At 42.7% G+C, this 18,589-nt stretch overlaps 1 protein-coding gene across 1 annotated transcript; it reads left to right on the top strand.

Moving 5' to 3' along the window:
• Positions 1-387: 387 nt before the first annotated feature.
• C6H5orf15 (chromosome 6 C5orf15 homolog) lies at positions 388-14,672 on the top strand. Its single transcript, XM_045394232.3, has 3 exons — positions 388-549; positions 10,223-10,749; positions 13,193-14,672. Exons 1-3 carry the CDS (start codon positions 411-413, stop codon positions 13,322-13,324), a joined length of 798 nt encoding a protein of 265 aa, XP_045250167.2. The 5' UTR covers positions 388-410; the 3' UTR covers positions 13,325-14,672.
• Positions 14,673-18,589: the final 3,917 nt, after the last annotated feature.

Raw genomic sequence — 18,589 nt, 5'->3', positions numbered from 1 at the left:
AAACACAAAGTTAACATTTGTGTTTCTTTCGCCTTTGAGAGAGGAAGAGCAGTTAGTTACTTCGCTTTCGTGATCAGCCTATTCTACAGCTTGATCTTCTTTTTTAAAATGGCTAAAAACGCTTTTTTTGGCTGTATAGTACCCAATCACGCAGGCGGCAGGGAGGGGCTCGCTTTGGCCCTCTTAAGCATGTTACATTCTACCTTTAACCCGCAGCCGAGTGTGTAGCAGCCCCCACACTCGCCAACTGCAACTCCTTCCTCCCCGAAATCCTTTCTTTTTATTCCGGTTTCCAGAGCACGTCTCTAGGCTTCGACGTCACCACGCTGGGCCGTAAGTGCCGAGGGCCGCGGCGTCTGACGTCATGGCGTAAAGCCTAGCAACAGCGCAGGCTCCCAGCCGAGTCCGTTATGGCCGCTGTCGTCCTGAAGAGGATGAGGGGGTCAGAACAAGCGAAACTGCTGCCCGGGTCGGCCATCCAAGCCCTTGCGGGGTTGGCGCGGCCGCTGGTCTTGGCGCTCCTGCTTGTGTCCGCTGCTCTATCCAGTGGTAAAGGGGGCGCGGCGGCCGTGCGGGCTTAGCAAGGCTGGGAGGGCTCGGGGGCAGTCCAGGAGACAGGCTGGGCCAGGGAAAGGGCACTTCCGAGTGTCAGGAGCAGTGTCTGGTTGGGGCAGGGTCTCCGCGGGCCTGAGAAAGGAGAGTATGGTGTCTGAAGGGGTCCAAGGTGGTAGGGTCTCCAAAGGGCCTGAGCAGTGGGGTCCGTGAGAGATGCAGGGACCCTGGGAGCAGGGAGCAGGATGTGTAGATGGGCGGGAAGGGAGGAGTGGTGTTGGCGCCTAGAGATCGTTGAAGAATGGGCTGCCACAAGGAATGGCAGTGGTGGGGTCTCCAAAATTTCTTGGATCGGAAAGTTAGGAGACTCTAGAAGAGAGAGTAGTGACAGGAGCTGAGGAGATGGCCGGGTCTGGGGATGTGGTGTCTGGAAAGGGTCCTGAGATTGGGGGACTCGGGAATCTTGCAGGACCAAGGAAAGGTGGGGATTTTCCAGAATGGGAGAGGTCAGTGGTAAAGACCGAGGCGGGCAGGGGCAGTAATCCAGTGACTGAACTGAGCCAATGGAATATTTCCGAGAGGGAAAGTGAAAAGGAAAGAGCTGTCTTCGGGTACTGGTGCATATTTGAGGCCTGGGAGGTTCTGGTGTTTGATAAAGATTCAGAGTACTGGGCCGTTGGGCCTCTGAAGGCCTGGGAGGTGGAGAGGAGTTTGGGGACAAGGGAGATCATGATTCCTCTTCCCTGTGTTCTGGGTTAACCAGGATAACCCTGCCTCATTTTATTGAATCTGTAGGATTTGATTGATAAAAGTTTTCATTTCTTGCAAATGTTGTATGGCGAAATCAAGAGATTGAAGGCTTTTATTGAGAAATTAGGAAATCTGTAAACCAGTGTCTGATACTTGGTGGGAAAAATCCACTAATAAGAACTTGTAAGGATTAAACGGTATTTTGTTTAGTAGTTCCATTTTTGTTTCAGGCCAAGACACAATCCTGCGTTTCTCCCTAAAAGCTGAATTTTCAGCTGCAAAACAGTATGACCTGGTATAGTGTTTTCTTTCTTGCCAACAGGACCTGTCCAGCCTTACATTCCTCTGCTACAGTACTGTGGGTACATACCTATGTTTCCTCAGCAACATTTCAGTGTTGCTAACTGGACGCCCTCTCAGAAGTCTTTGCAGTCTCTGAGGAAGGACTGCTCTCCATTTCCCAAGGCCCTTTCATCATTAGTGAAATGTAATGAGGATTTCCCTGGTTGATGCAGATGTTTCCATTCCTAAAGAACTTAAGTAGCTTAATTGTTTTGGCCATTTAATCATCTAAGAAAAATAAAACACAGACGTTTATATTTCCTGCTGGAATGCTTAAGGGGTTTATATCTGGCAACTGTAGTTTCAGAAACAGCTTTTTTCCCCTAAGAGGTGGTTGAAAATTGGGCAAGCAGTGAGGCAGAATGGGGAGTGTTAAGTGTCCTTTAGTCTTTGCTTTTATTTGTTAGAGACCTATAAATATTGTTCTAACTATACTGAGTCATTTTAGAGAATCTTTATCTTTTAAATTAAGTCTTTACATATACCAGTTTAAAATGTCATAAATTCAAATGATTCTGTCCTGGAAAGAACCTAAATGAAAACGAACATACATGGTTTTAATAAGCGAGCAGCTCCACTGCACTAGTGTAGCTTGGGATATAAGTATTTTTTGTAAATATACCTTATAATTTCAAAGTAGTCATTCCTATAGTAAGAAAATTAGTCTAGAATGTGTTGAGTTCCAAATTTCAAGTGACTTTACAAAAGTAGATTGTAAACTACATTAGATTTATTTAAGTTTGTTCTATATTAGGTTTTAAAAAATGTCAGTGCTTGGTTATATGCTTGTCAGTCTGTAAGAATTTTTGTTTTATGTTTTTGTTTTGATAAAGTCTGAAAAATTAACATAAGCAGTTCAGCTCACTGGGTGATTAACTCTTGGTCATGCCATTTCAAAAATGCCTGCTTCTCTACATTTGCCATTATATTGTCCCCAGATGATCACCTAAACTTAATGTATAATGCATTTCATTTTTAAGGCGTTGTTTCTCAAACCATTGTGTGAATGAGTTCTTGGGGGTCCTCTACATTCTTAAGTTTAATAAATGCTGATATAGTTTTATTTTAGGGCAGTTTTTAAAAACGGACCAGTGGAAGGGGAGAGTGAAATTTAGAAAGGTGTTTTTTTTTGAGTCTGTTGCCAGGCTGGAGTGCAGTGGCACAATCTCGGCTCATTGCAACCTCCACCTCCCGGGTTCAAGTGATTCTCCTGCCTCAGCCTCCTGAGTAGCTGGGACTACAGGTGTATGCCACACCTGGCTAGTTTTGTATTTTTAGTAGAGACGGGGTTTCATCATGTTAGCCAGGATGGTCTCCATCTCCTGACCTCGTGATCTGCCCGCTTTGGCCTCCCATAGTGCTGGGATTACAGGCCTGAGCCACCGTGCCTGGCCTTTTTTGTTTGTTTGAGACATGGTTTTGCTCTATTGCCGAGGCTGGAGTGCAGTGGCACAAACTTGGCCCACTGCAACCTCTGCTTCCTGGGCTCAAGCAGTGCTCCCACTTCAGCCCCCTGAATAGCTGGGACCACAGGTGCTTGCCACCGTGCCCAGCTAATTTTTGTATTTTTGTAGAGATAGGGTTTTGCCATGTTGGCCGGGCTGGTTTTGAACTCCTGAGTTTAAGCGATCCGCCTGCCTCGGCCTCCCAAAGTGCTGGGGTTACAGGTGTGAGCCACCGTGTCTGGCCTAAGCTGTATTTTTAAAACGTCAAACTTCAACTATCAATTAGGAAAGGGAAGATTTAGAAGTCTTATTTATATGCTTGTAGAAGGTCAACAGTTAAATCCATAAAGTCAGAGTTGTACCTTTGTTCTGAATACTCTTTATATCTGACTTAATCAACTTCTCTGATGTGAAGGAGAGGAGTTCGAGGAAGTTGATAGCCTTTGTGTTACATGTTTCAGATAAATTATTTGGTTTTTCTTGTGCTGTATTTGTGTATTACTTTCAAGATTTTACTGCTTGACTAATACATATTCTGCTCCTACTTGGTGCTAGGTATTGGAGTTAAACAATGAATAGGGTGATATTGGAGGTATCCTTAGAAGAATGAGTGGCGTTTTGCTGGGAACCATGGGATGGCCTCTTGAGGGAGTGCAGTAGGTGCATAGATACTATGTGGGATGTGGTGTGGGATTTGTGGTAAGATTTATGGTGAGAGTTGAGTCAAGAGCATATTTAATAAATATTGAGTGTCTGCTATTTATTAAGTAGGTAATGGGGATAGAACTGTTAGGGAGATTAGTAAGATAATGAGAGTGAGGTAATGGGGGCCAGATCATGTAGGATCTTGAAGGCTATTATGAAAACTTTCCCTTTTGAGAGAAATGGATGGCCCTGGAGGGTCTTAAGTACAGGAGTAACATTTGGTTTTTACAGAATGACTCTGGCTGCTGTGTTGAGTATAGACAGTAGAGGTTAGGGTGGAAGCAGGCAGATTAATTAGGAGGCTATTGTAATAATCCATGTGAGATAACGGTTACTTGGACCAGGCAGGAGCAGTGGAGGGTGAAAAGCCCTTAAATGCTGCATTTGTTAGAATAACAGATTGGATGTGGGATGTTAAAAAAATGACAACTCCAAGGTTTTTAGTTTTAGTAACTAGAAAGATGTAGTTGCCATTAATCGAGATGGAGACTAGGTAGAACAAGTCTTTTTTTGTTTTTTGAGTGGGTCATAGGAATTTATTTAAACTTTTTATTTTGAGATAATTATAGATTCACTTGCAGTTGTAAGAAATAATATAGAGATCCTACATATCCCCTACCCAGTTTTCCTAATAGTAACATCTTTCAAAACAATAGTGCAATATCACGACCAGGATATTAACGTTGGTACAGTCAAAATACGGGGCATTACCATCACCATAAGGGTATCTCAGATTGCCCTTACAAAGCCACCCCACTTTCCTCCTACCTCACCCTTCCTGAACTCCTGGCAACCACAAATTATCCATTTGTATAAGTTGGTAATTTTGAGAATCTTACATAAATGGAATCATACAGTCTGTAACTTTTGGGATTGACTCTTTTCACTCAGCATAATTCTCTGAAGATCCACCTAGGTTGTTGCATGTGTCAATAGTTTGTTCCTTTTAAAATTTTAATTTAATTTTTAAAATTTTTATTGTTATTATTATTATTTGACACAGAGTCTCGCTCTGTCGCCCAGGCTGGAGTGCAGTAGCGCTATCTCGGCTCACTGCAACCTCTGCCTCTTGAGTTCAAGCAGTTCTCCTGTCTTAGCCTCCTGAGTAGCTGGGATTATAGGTGCACACCACCACACCCGGCTAATTTTTGTAATTTTAGTAGAGACGAGGTTTCACCATGTTGGCCAGGCTAGTCTCGAACTCCTGACCTTGTGATCCACCCACCTCAGCCTCCCAAAGTGCCCAGATTACAGGTGTGAGCCACTGGTCCTGGTCGTTTGTTCCTTTACATTGCTGAGTAATATTCTATGGTATAGATAGACTACACTGTTTATTTATCTGTTGAAGGATGCCTGATTGTTTACAGTTTTTGGCTATTAAGAATAAAGCTGCTATAAATGTGTTTGTGCCACTGCACTTCGGCCTGGTTGACAAAGTGAGACCCTGTCTCAAAAAAATAATAAAGGCCGGGCACGGTGGCTCAAGCCTGTAATCCCAGCACTTTGGGAGGCCGAGGCGGGCGGATCACGAGGTCAGGAGATTGAGACCATCCTGGCTAACACGGTGAAACCCTGTCTCTACTAAAAAAATACAAAAAAACTAGCCGGGCGAGGTGGCAGGCGCCTGTAGTTCCAGCTACTCGGGAGGCTGAGGCAGGAGAATGGCGTAAACCCGGGAGGCAGAGCTTGCAGTGAGCCGGGATCCGGCCACCGCACTCCAGCCTGGGCGATAGAGCGAGACTCCGTTTCAAAAAATAAAATAAAATAAAATAAAATAAAATAAACTTTCTATGGATATCATATAGTTGAGTCTGCCAATCTCTGGTTTTTAACTGATGTATTTAGGTCATTTATATTTAATGCACTGTGGATATGTTAGGGATGAAGTCTGCCATTTTATTTTTTGTCTTTAACCTGGGATATATGAAATAAAAAGAAAAACCCAAGGAAGTCACCACCATGTTGTTTCACATATCCTGAGGTCTCTAACGGTTCTACCCAGTTCTTTCCAACTTTCAGAGTGTTCTTGTGTTATTTTATACATAATGTCCAGAGCTTTTCGTTGTTATTAGTGGGAGAAATAAGGAAGAGTGTGTTTGTCTTCCTGAAAGCCAGCCAGAATTCATTTTGAACATATTAATGTCAATGTCAAACATCCAAGAGGCGATGTCAAGTAGGTGGTTGGATTTATGAGTCTAGAATTCTGGTAGTTCTTGGAAGTTCTTTTAATTTTTCCCAGAAAAGTTAGGAAGTGATGTCATCAGTTGAAAATGAGGGTAACAGAGAAGACATTTGAAGTTTGTGGATAGAGGAAAATGTGACTGGTGTCCTAAGAGAGTAGAAGGGTAAGTGGACTAGGAAAATATAATTGCCAGCAATTTTAATTGCCAACAACTTTAAACGTATACCTGAATCTTTGGTGTTGAATTGAAAATGAAATGAAAACAGTGGCATGGTTGTATATTTTTTCCAGCCATGTTCAGCTGTTGGGTGCAGATGTGAGTATTCAGAGAGTTTGATTTATTAATAAATAGGGATGAGTGTAGTCTCACCAAGTGAATGGGTCAAAGTGGACAAAGGGGAAGGGAATTGACGATGGATGTAAGAGAGTGATTATAAAGCAATTATAATAGCTGACACAGAATTGAATCTGAATAAAGAGATAAGAGAGTGTATTGGGCAAGGTTTGGTGGTGACCGTAAAGGAATGAAGATCAGAGGGTTGGAGGTGTTGATGGATTGAGAATACCAGGAATGAACTGGAAGGATAGGAGGTCATGTCAGCAAGTAGAATTCAAGAAATTGAGATTATGGAAGAGTTGTGATGATAGATAATGACTCTGGGAGTGAGTGGCTGAGGTAAAGAGGAGGGTTAGGTCATGAGAAGAGAGGAGGTCAAAGATTTTGAAATCAAGGCAGGAGTACTTTTCTTAGATAGAGTGAATTCTAGAGCCAGGAGCTAAAGATCATTAAGAATTAGGGGCCATGACCTTGGAGTTGGTGGATGAAAGTAAGTTAGTGGATGATAGCTTAAGATAAGAGAATCAAAGCTGGAGGCATTTAGGGAGGAGAATGGGAGAATAGTCTGAAAAGGGCAATGAGGAGGAGAGCTGTGCCTCCTCGAGACTCAGTGGTACAAGGATGTGGGAGAAAAAACAGCTATTACTTAAACGGGCTGAAGGGAAAATGTGTCCTTAAGGGAGAGTCAGGTTTCAGTAATAACAAGAAAGTGAAGGGTGAAAGAAGGGATTTGCTGATGACTGTGAATTCTGTACTGCGTGGTGGATATTTCTTTATAATCATTCCTCTCCTAGCAGCGTGTGTCCTTTAAAGGTGCTCACCCGTAGCAAAACTGTTCTTTTAAAAGTTTAGTTAGTTGGCCGGGCGCGGTGGCTCAAGCCTGTAATCCCAGCACTTTGGGAGGCCGAGACGGGCGGATCACGAGGTCAGGAGATCGAGACCATCCTGGCTAACACAGTGAAACCCCGTCTCTACTAAAAAATACAAAAAACTAGCCGGGAGAGGTGGCGGGCGCCTGTAGTCCCAGCTACTCGGGAGGCTGAGGCAGGAGAATGGCGTAGACCCGGGAGGCGGAGCTTGCAGTGAGCTGAGATCCGGCCACTGCACTCCAGCCTGGGCAACAGAGCGAGACTCCATCTCAAAAAAAAAAAAAAGTTAGTTGGCTCTCAGTTATTTCAGTTTTAAATTTTATTTTAAAACATGTTTTTTGTACTTTGGCAGGAAAATTAAATGTATCAGAAAATAATAATTCATAAATTCCTGAATTATAACTAAGTTGAAGTGATAAATGCAAAAATTATTTTCAGAAATTCCTGTTAGTAGTTTTCTGAGTAATGTACTCAGTTGTAGGTCCTGTTTATTTCTCTTTTCTTCAGTAAAAAATTTCAAGGAACTCAATTAATGAAAATGTTTTAAGAGTTTTACTGTAATCCCAGCACTTTGGGAGGCCAAGGTGGGAGGATTTCTTGAGCCCTGGAATTCGAGACCAGCCTGGGCAACATGGCGAGATTCTGTCTCAAAAAAAAAAAAAGAAAAAAATTGCATGTAACATTGGACAAATATATGAAAAATAAAAAAAGCTGGGCAGGGTGGCATGTACCTGTGGTCCCAGCTACATGGGGGGCTTGAACCCAGGAGGTCGAGGCTACAGTGAGCTATGTTTGTGCTGCTGCATTTCAGTCTGGGCAACAAAGTGAGACCCTGTCAAAAAAAAAAAAAAAAAGGGGGGGGAAGGGGAAGAGTTTTACTAATTTATTGGGGTTTTTGTTTGTTTGTTTGTTTGTTTTGTTTTGTTTTTTTGAGACGGAGTTTTGCTCTGTCACCCAGGCTGGAGTGCAGTGGCGCTGTCTGGGCCGACTGCAAGCTCCGCCTCCCGGGGTCACGCCATTCTCCTGCCTCAACCTCTGGAGTAGCTGGGACTACAGGCGCCCGCCACCACGCCCGGCTAATTTTTTTGTATTTTTAAGTAGAGACAGGGTTTCACCATGTTAGCCAGGAATGGTCTTGATCTCCTGACCTCGTGATCCTCCCACCTTGAACTCCTAAAGTGTTAGGATTACAGGCGTGAGCCACCGCGCCTGGCCGGTTTTTTTTTTTTTTTTTTTTGCTGTTGTTGTTTACTAACTTACTACATTATTTTTCTGAGATCCTCTGTTCATTACAATTGACACCAGCTATTTCTTTTTTTTCTACACAAAATAGATGTCAACTGTGATACACAAACCAGAGTGTATTCACATGAAGAAAGGGTTGTCTGTTGGATCGTTAACTTGTGTGAATGCACATGTTTGTGAAAGCACTAGAATGACTTGGTTTAATCTTACCCCTATAAAATATTTTAGTTTAATGTGATAGACTTTAAAATATTGTCTGAGGCCGAGGACGGTGGCTCACACTTGTAATCCCAGCACTTTGGGAGGCCGAGGCGGGCGGATCACGAGGTCAGGAGATCGAGACCAGCCTGGCCAACACTGTAAAACCCCGTCTCCACAAAAAATACAAAAAATTAGCCGGGCATGGTGTCGGGCGTGTGTAGTCCTAGCTACTCGGGAGGCTGAGACAGGAGAATGGCGTGAACCCGGGAGGCGGAGCTTGCAGTGAGCCGAGTTTGGGCCGCGGAACTCCAGCCTGGGCGACAGAGCAACACTCTGTCTCAAAACAAACAAACAAACAAACAAATATATATATAGTCTGAATATGTTTAGATCTCACATGACAGAGGTTTTTTTTTTTTTTCTTTGTTTTTTCTTTTTTTTTTTTTTTCAGTGTAGTAGAGATTCTTGAAGTTCTTCAACAGATACTGCCTTAGATTATAAATTAGAGACAGGGATTCCTCTATTGAATCTTCCTCTGTTGACTCTTCCTCTGTTGACTCTTCTTGATAGAATAATAATAAGAATTCTTCTTACGTAAAGAATTTTAGTAAACTGTGCTGAGTAGGTAGCAGCACAGGGAAATAAGAATGTGTGTGTATTTGGTGACATTTCCCATACCTACATGCCTTCCCCCATCTTTAAAATAGTCTAGTTGTCCCTTAGCTCTCAGGGATTATAGGCGTGAGCCACTGTGCCTGGCTAAAAACATAATGGATTCATGGTTTACAATTTTTGGTTCAGAAATAATATTGTGATGAGCATTTCTGTGCTGTTACCGGTTTGCTGGATTACATGAGGCACAAGACAAATCTATAGGACAAGATACATCACATTGAGTGTGAGGGTACATGTTGGCACTGAACAGTCCCAGAGCTGAATAGTTAAGCCTTTTAAAATACTTAAAGGAGAAGCATCCAGGTTCGGATGCTTCTCCTTTAGAAGTTTTTTCTTCTTTGTAAAGATCCTTCTTTTTTTTTTCTTTAAATTTAGGAGAGGGAGTCCTCTAGTTCAAGTATCACTTAGAATTACTGTCTACAGCTTGCTTTTAGCTTCCTCTGAATTTGTTATATTGTGTTGAAAGTATTTAGGTCCAAACTCCATATCTTTTCTTGGACCTACTTGAGTGAGAATCAGCCACTTACTGTTCTGTTCTAGGGATCAGGTAGAGTCTGGGCAAGATAACTGAAGTCCACACCCTTTATGAAATGAAAAAAGAGGGGATGGGTGATGTATGTGGACTTTACCACCGTGACCTAAAGTCAGACCTTTTTCTTTTCTTTTGGTGGCAGGCTGTATAATGCAGTAGGTCTTTTATGCTGCTTAAGTTGTTAGTATCTAGCAAAGCAGTTATCTGAAGAATAACTGACTAAGAAGAAATGTAACTGATTGCTGGCTATTGAAACTTAATAACTAGTTTTCGAGAAAGTTATAGGAATTTAGCAGAGAGAAATGCTTAGTGTAAAATTTGGGTAAATATGCTTTTAGCTTGGTGGAGATAAAGTTGGAGATTTCAGTTTAATATTCTTTGTTTCAGTTGTATCACGGACTGATTCACCGAGCCCAACTGTACTCAACTCAGATATTTCTACCCCAAATGTGAATGCTTTAACACATGAAAACCAAACCAAACCTTCTATTTCCCAAATCAGTACCACCCTCCCTCCCACAACGAGTACCGAGAAAAGTGGAGGAGCATCTGTGGCCCCTCATCCCTCGCCTACTACCCTGTCTCAAGAGGAAACTGATAACAATGAAGATCCTAGTATAGAGGAGGAGGATCTTCTCATGCTGAACAGTTCTCCATCCACAGCCAAAGACACTCTAGACAATGGCGATTACGGAGAACCAGACTATGACTGGACCATGGGCCCCAGGGACGACGACGAGTCTGATGACACCTTGGAAGAAAACAGGGGTTACATGGAAATTGAACAGTCAGTGAAATCTTTTAAGATGCCATCCTCAAATATAGAAGAGGAAGACAGCCATTTCTTTTTTCATCTTATTATTTTTGCTTTTTGCATTGCTGTTGTTTACATTACATATCACAACAAAAGGAAGGTAAGTTTGGGATTTTTTTTAGCCCTTTATTTCAGTCATAATGCTTTTGATGATTCATGGTTCTTTCTTTTTTTTTGCAAGAAAAAGTGTAGTGGGTTTCACTCTGTCACCCAAGCTGGAGTACAGTCGCACAATCACAGCTCACTGGAGCCTCCACCTGCTAGGCTTAAGTAATTCTCTTGCCTCAGCCTCTCGAGTAGGTGGGACTACAGATGCACACTACCACACCCGACTAATTTTTAAAAATTATTAAATTAAATTTTTAAAAATTATTATTATTTGTAGAGACGAGGTCTTGCTATGTTGCCCAGGCTGGTCTTGAACTCCCAGGCTCAAGCAATCCTCCTGCCTTGGCCTCCCAAAGTGTTGGGATTATAGACATGAGCCACCATGCCCAGCCCTCTTTCCTTTTTTTTAGTGAAGTTTAAATTCATAGTAAAATATTGAGATGTCTAATCAGCATGTAAATCTGTTGTGTATTTTAACACACTGCAGACAGAATGCTTGAATGTATGTACTTCTAAAAAAAGAAATAGTCCTATTTCTTAATGAGCAATACCAAAGCCCAGTGATTTTTTTTTTAAGGGTTTATGTCTTAATTTGGCATCATTACTTCAGTAGGAATACTTGTGGAGAAAGTGTTAATACTTGTCTTTTAATTTATTAATATTGAACTTAATGATCTTTTAATTTTTTTTTTCTGGTTATAAAGTGTTACATGTTTATTTTAGGGAATTGAGAAAACAAGAGTTTAGAAAAGAAAATTTAAACTACTTCTCAGCATTATTAACATTTTGGTGTATTTCTGGTCTATAAATGTTCACATAATTTATACATATAGGTGTATGTTATAATTTTTAATGAATATTATCTCACAGTGTTTTTTTTTTTTTTTGGAGACAGAGTCTCACTTTGTCTCCCGGGCTGGAGTGCAGTGGTGCGATCTTGGCTCACTGCAACCTCCACCTCCCAGGTTCACCCAGGTTCAAGCAATTTTCGTGCCTCAGCCTCTTGAGTAACTGGGACTACAGGCGTGGGCCACTACGCCTGGCTAATTTTTGTATTTTCAGTAGAGACGGGATTTTGCTGTGTTGGCCAGGCTGGTCTCGAACTCCTGGCCTCAAGTGATCCACCCACTCCAGCCTCCCAAAGTGCTGGGATTATAGGCGGGAGCCACCGCACCCCACCTATCTCATAGAGTTTTATGTCTTGAATTTTACCTGACCAATCATGAGCATTTTCCATATCCTTAATATTCTTTAAAAACATTATTATTATTATTTTTTGAGACAGGATCTTGCTATGTTGTTCACGCTGGTGAACTCCTGGCCTCAAATAATCCTCCCACTTCAGCCTCCCAAGTAGTTGGGATTATAGGCGTGAGCCACTGTGCCTGGCTAAAAACATAATGGATTCATGGTTTACAATTTTTGGTTCAGAAGTAATATTGTGACGAGCATTTCTGTGCTGTTACCGGTTTGCTGGATTACGTGAGGCACAGAGATACCTTTAGGACAGGATACATCACATTGAGTGTGAGGGTACATGTTGGCACTGAACAGTCCCAGAGCTGAATCGGTAAGCCTTTTAAAATACTTAAAGGGAGATTAAACACACAATTCCTTTTTTAATACTTACTGGTCAGGAAGTTTCAGTTCTTGACTTTATTGTAACTTGCTTTGTAACCCTGAAAGCCACCTTCCCCTTCGGGGCCCCGATTTCCTTACCTGACAAATAGTGAAACTGGACCTGATAATTTCAAAATGCCTTCCAGCTTTGAGAATTGGTGAATCTAATAATAGTTCACAAAAAAGCAAACCAACCAACTGTTCTGGTTATTTGTATTTAGTGATATATTGCTAGCTTTGTAAGTGTTTATGGGTAGACAGAACCTTGAGTGCTGCTGATATTATATCCCACTGTTTAGTGTTTGGCCATCTCTATTATGAACATCTAAGGGATTTGTTAAACAAGTAGATTCCTGGGCTCTTCCTGTGTATATTGAAATTCGAGAAGCACTGTTTAGCCTTGTTTACAAGATGGAAAGCAAAATAGCTTTTTTTTTTTTTTTGAGACAGGGTCTTGCTTTGTCACCCAGGCTGGAGTGCTGTGGTGCTGTCACGGCTTACTGTGATCTCTGCCTCCTGGGCTTAAGAGATCCTCCCACCTTAGCCTCCTGAGTAGCTGGGACTACAGACAAGCGCCTCCATGCCTGGATAGTTTTATATTTTTTGTAGAGATGGGGTTTCACCATATTACCCAGGCCGGTCTTGAACTCCTGAGCTCAAGTGATTTGCCTGCCTCGGCCTAAAATAGGTTTTTTTTGTTGTTGATATTTTGTGTTTTATATTTAGAAACCTAGAAGAGAGATATTTCACTTGTAAAAATGTTTACCATATTCTCTGTTTTCTCTTTTGCCTATTTAATTACTTTTGTTTTCCAGATATTTCTTCTGGTTCAAAGCAGGAAATGGCGTGATGGCCTTTGTTCCAAAACAGTGGAATACCATCGCCTAGATCAGAATGTTAATGAGGCAATGCCTTCTTTGAAGATTACCAATGATTATATTTTCTAAAGCACTGTGATTTGAATTTGCTTATTATGTAATTTTATTTGCTTGACTTTTTATATGACATTGTGCAGATGTTTGCCATAGGCAATTGGTACTTAAATGAGAGGTGGGTCTCTCTTTTGCCTTGGTGCTTTGGAAATTAAATGTCACAAACGAGTATATAATTTTTTATCTGTACTTTTAGAGCTGAGTTTAATCAGGTGTCCAAAATGTGAGTTAAGCATTATCTTATATTTACACTGTTAGTTTTTATTGTTTTAGATTTATTACGCTTCTTTTAGAAGGATTAGTGATGCTACTTTCAAAAGATCCCAAACTTGTAACTAAGTTCTAACATATCTGTTACTGCTGACTCACATTCATTCTCTGCCATTCAAATACTATTTTTTATCCACACATTTTTTTGTGTTCCCAAACTGTAATGTACAAGGACATGTGTGATAATGCTTTGGATTTGAGTAGTATTTTTTTTTCTTCCAAGAAAACTGCTTTGGATATTTTTAGATAATTTAAACATAATTTAGGATAACGATATTGCTCAATCTGACCACAATTTTAGGTAAAACATTAAATGTGTCAAGAAATCTTGGCAACAGAGACTCTGCAGCTTGCAGTGGACATAGATAAAATGTTACAGAGATACTATTTTTTTGGTTGGAATTACTATATTAAATTTGGAAGTAGAAACTGGTAAAATGTTAAATACATGTACACTTACTTTTAGTTAGCAATTGATTATAGCATGGGTTCCTCCAAGGTTTCAAGCAATGGGCAGAGTTTAAAGTTGTATCAGATTTGTTTACTTCGTTTATTATTTTACAGTGAATTTGAATAAATCTTACGGGCCATTATCACTTAAATAATACTGTATCTAGGTCTTTCAAATTAAAATTATACCTGAATGAAATTGTTTGTATACATAAAGGATATTTGTGTACAATGACCTTTTTTCCCCCACACTTGTTTTCTTTTCTTTGTTTTTTATGGCAACTGGAAATTATTTACTATATTTCATTTATGTTTGTCTTTCTATCATAAAGAATTGATCAGTATGTAAATATGTGATTTGAACCATGGTTAACTTACAAGTGTTAACTACAGCTTTTTAGAAAACATAGCCCTAAGATATGTTAAGCAGGGCCCGGGGGAGCCAGTGGGCTTGCGCTTTCTGTAGAGCTGGAAGAAGGCCTTCCATCCCGCCTCTTGGGCGGAGAGTGTACTTTCCTAATAAGGAAGGGAAGCACAATGGAAACACCCCTGAACCATTTTATTGCAGTAATTTTTTTCATATCTGAAACTATTATTTAATATTTTGAATAAGATTTTAAAAAATAAATGGCAAAGATATAAATCTATGATTTCATGAGTGTGTTTCATTTCAGTGATGACATTTAGGTGGTGACAGGGGAGTAGTGTATGTCTGGGAGCAATCTAACCTGACTCACTTGCAGGTATCCCTCTCAATTCTGCCTCTGTGAATTCCACTTACATTTGTAAATTCTTCTTTAGGTCCAACTTACTAGGTACTGAAGTTTATTGGAAACTGTAGCAAAGTAGGATGGCAAAGAAAAGCAAAGTGGCTAAATCAGTGTGCTCTTTCTAGCATCCTGGGGTCCCTATCTGGGATGGAAGGCTCCCCAAGTGTGGAGGCTCATCCCCCTTAATGGATCAGGGATTCTTGGGTACTTACTTCCTGGTGGTCCGGACACCTAGGTCACAGTGCTGCAATTAAGTAGCCTCAGACTTTTGGAGCATCAGATCATACATTGATTAAAAATGCCGCTGGAGTCTCACGGAGGCACTTGAGCACTGGGCACTAGTGCTAGGGACTAGGCACCCAGGGGCCATGGTTGAGCCTCACAACACTCATGCCGCCTCCTCCTGTGTGGTGTTATCTGCTCCCTTCTCCCAGACTCACTTTCTGGACAGATCAGAAGCTCTGCACCCGATTTTGGTACTAATGGTATAATGGATTACGTTTTAGCTCCCGTTTCTGTGTCTTAGCTGAAAAGGAATGTGTTGGAACTTGTGGGGCAGACAGAAACAGACATTTAGAATTTGGGCAGCCAGGCAGGCATGTTGTATTAGTCTGTTCTCACATTGCTATAGAAATACCTGGGACTGGATAATTTATAAAGAAAAGTTTAATTGGCTCACAGTTTTGCAGGCTGTGGAGGGAGCATGATGCTGGCATCTGCTCAGCTTCTGGGGAGGCTTCAGGAAGCTTACCATCATTGTGAAAGACAAAAGGGGAGCAGTTGTCTCATACAACAGGAGCAGGAGCAAGAGCAAGAGAGAGTAAGGGGGAATGTACTACACAGTTGGTTTTTTTTTTTTTTTTTTTGAGACGGAGTTTCGCTCTGTTACCAAGGCTGTAATGCAGTGATGCAGTCTTGGCTCATTGCAACCTCCACCTCCTGAGTTCAAGTGATTCTCCTGACTCAACCTCCCACGTAGCTGGGACTACAGGCACCTGCCACCACTCCCAGCTAATTTTTTTATTTTTTATTTTTTTAGTAGAGATGGGGTTTTACCATGTTGGCCAGGCTGGTCTTGAACTCCTGACCTCAAGTGATCCACCCGCCTCGGCCTCCCAGTGTTGGGATTACAGGCGTGAGCCACTGTGCCTGGCCTTACTATACACTTTTAAATCGCCAGCTCTCATGAGAACTCACTATCCTGAGAACAGCACCAAGGGAGATGGTGTTAAGCCATGAGAAAACCACCCCCATGATCCAGTTATCTCCCACCAGGCCACACCTCCAACACTGGGGACTACAATTCGACATGAGGTTTGGTCAGGACACGGGTCTAAACCATACCACATGCCTTGACTGGGCTTCCTTGATTTTAAATGTGATCTCCTGAGGGTGAGTGCAAGCTCTTGTGGAATGTGTGTAGTTTGCCCCACTGAGTGAGTTGCTTGAGAACAGGAACTGGCTCTTACTCCTCTCCAGCCCCAAGCTCATTACTCTGCCTGGCACCTGCTAGGCCCCTTTAAATTGTTATTCAATGAAGTATTTGAGAAATTAGTTGAGGAGAAAACCAAGACAACTCAGCTCTGCACAAGATCACATAGTCTGCATAGAGTCCAATACTACTAACGTCCTGGGTACACAGCAGCATGTGCGGGGTCAGAGCTGAGTGTAGTGTGTCAGTCCTTATCTGCACATCCACAATTCTACAGGAAGCTAAAGCCCGCACTAGTTGTATGAGATACCACGCCTTCCTCCAAATCCCAGGTTCTAATCAGAGCAGGTGCTGCCTGTCGAAGGTGAAGGAGGTCACTGCCGGCACTGCTGCCGATGTTCCAGTTCTCCCTCATCCTGCGTGTGGGGTGGGGTGAGCAGGGCTGGCTTTGCCCTTCGGCCTTCTTTCAACCTGGTTTGCTGGTGCGACAGTTCGTCTCCCTTCTGGGTTCAGCATGAAGCCGTTCATCCTTCCCAGCTAAAGTTCAAAAGGTTAAAAGTCTTTTGAGGACCAAATGTCTTCCAAGGGAACAGAAAAGAAGGCTGTCCTGAGGTTGTCAGTCTGGCCTGACCCAGCACAGCCTGAGCCAGGATATACGGGGTGGTTCTCTTCGATTAGCTGGATTCTGTTTTCATTTTGACGTTAGGAGCGGAAGTTGCTGGGACAGATTCTGGAAATGGAGCCAGGGCTATTTCTGTGTAAGTACCATGCGCCAACCAACTGCACCGCTGGAGCTCAGAGCTGGAGCTGTTTCTGACTCACATCTCAGTAGCCGTCTGTGGTGATGGCCTGCTGTCTAGGCTGTTTAAGTGGCTCAAGAGAGTGTGATTTTGGACCAGTAAGCAGCAGCTTCTACCCTGTGAGGTTTAAGCCCATCTCTCTTCTAGCTCTGTCCTAAAGAATCCCAGACCCATCTGTACCAGCTGGTACCAGTGGGCACCATAAGGGCAGAAACAGCATCTGACTTGAACCATTCTGTCATCCCAGCACGCAGCACAGGGCCTGAGTAAAAGGAATCCAGGTGTTTTGTTTTTTTAATGCAGTGCCTACCCTATGAGGGATTTTTTTTTTTTTTTTAATTTTTTAGATGGAGTTTTGCTCTTGTTGCCCAGGCTGGAGTGCAGTGGCACGATCTCGGCTCACTGCAACCTCCGCCTCCCGGGTTCAAGTAATTCTCCTGCCTCAGCCTCCTGAGTAGCTGGGATTACAGGCATGCACCACAACGCCTGGCTAATTTTGTATTTTTAGTAGAAACAGGGTTTCTCCATGTTGGTCAGGCTGGTCTCGAACTCCGGACCTCAGGTGATCTGCCCGCCTTGGCCTCTCAAAGTGCTGGGATTACAGGCGTGAGCCACTGCGTCTGGCTGAGGGGTTTTTTAATCTAATGAGGCTCTAGATTTAAAAAAACCCTATTCCTTACTTAGGAAGCCTTTCTCCGCCTATCTTAATTGTTCCGCTCTGAAACCCTATTCCTTCTCTTACAAACTCTAAACTGCTTCATTTCTCTGCTGGGAAACCCAGAGATGCCATGTTCTGGGGATCCTTGACTTCCTGGATGCCTTTCTTCTCATAGGGCCCTTTGTACTTCTCTCCCCTTGGCATGTGGATTGGATAGCACTCCCACCTGAGGAGGCCATGCTTTGCAGTGGGCCCTGCAAGAGCTATGATGGGCCATGAAATCATACAGGTCTGGGTTGGAATCCCTCTCTGGGCCTAACCCCTAGGCTGAGTGTCCTCCCCAGGCCATTTTTCCTGACTTCCTTGGAAATGAGGAAGGGTCAAGGGTCTTGAGGGCTAACTCGAATGTCCTGCACCTTGCGGGGACTAAGGTCATCCTGGCCCATGTGGCACCTACCTGGTCTTCTAGGAAGACAGACCTAGGGAGAAATTGAGGGAAAGGAAGGATAAGGGTTGAGGTCAGGGCTGGATGACCATAATCTGAATTTGCTGTGCCTGTTGCAGCCTCCTACCTTGTAAAGTGAGTGATAGATTAGCTCGCTGGCCTGTTAGGAAGAGTAAATGGATTGATGTTTGTGGAAGGACTTTGTGCATAGGGAGGAGTTTTCACCATGTCACTGACCACAGAAGAGCCAGCTTGAGCCTTGAGCCCACCAAGGAGGGATAGCCCACAGTTTCTGCTCAGGAGTGGCCCACAGTCCTGGGGCTGCCTTCCCTAGTCCCCTTGGGACTACCTTGAGGCACACAGCTGGTCAGAGCTGGGTTTCTCCTGAACCATCCAGGCATGTATGGTCCTTTTAGGGAATAGGTGGGTCTCCTTTGGAGCCTCTCAACCCCATT

The sequence above is a fragment of the Macaca fascicularis genome, chromosome 6 (genome assembly GCF_037993035.2).
Source record: "Macaca fascicularis isolate 582-1 chromosome 6, T2T-MFA8v1.1".
Classification (NCBI taxonomy): Eukaryota; Metazoa; Chordata; class Mammalia; order Primates; family Cercopithecidae; genus Macaca; species Macaca fascicularis.
This window is presented reverse-complemented; position numbering and strand designations above follow the sequence as displayed.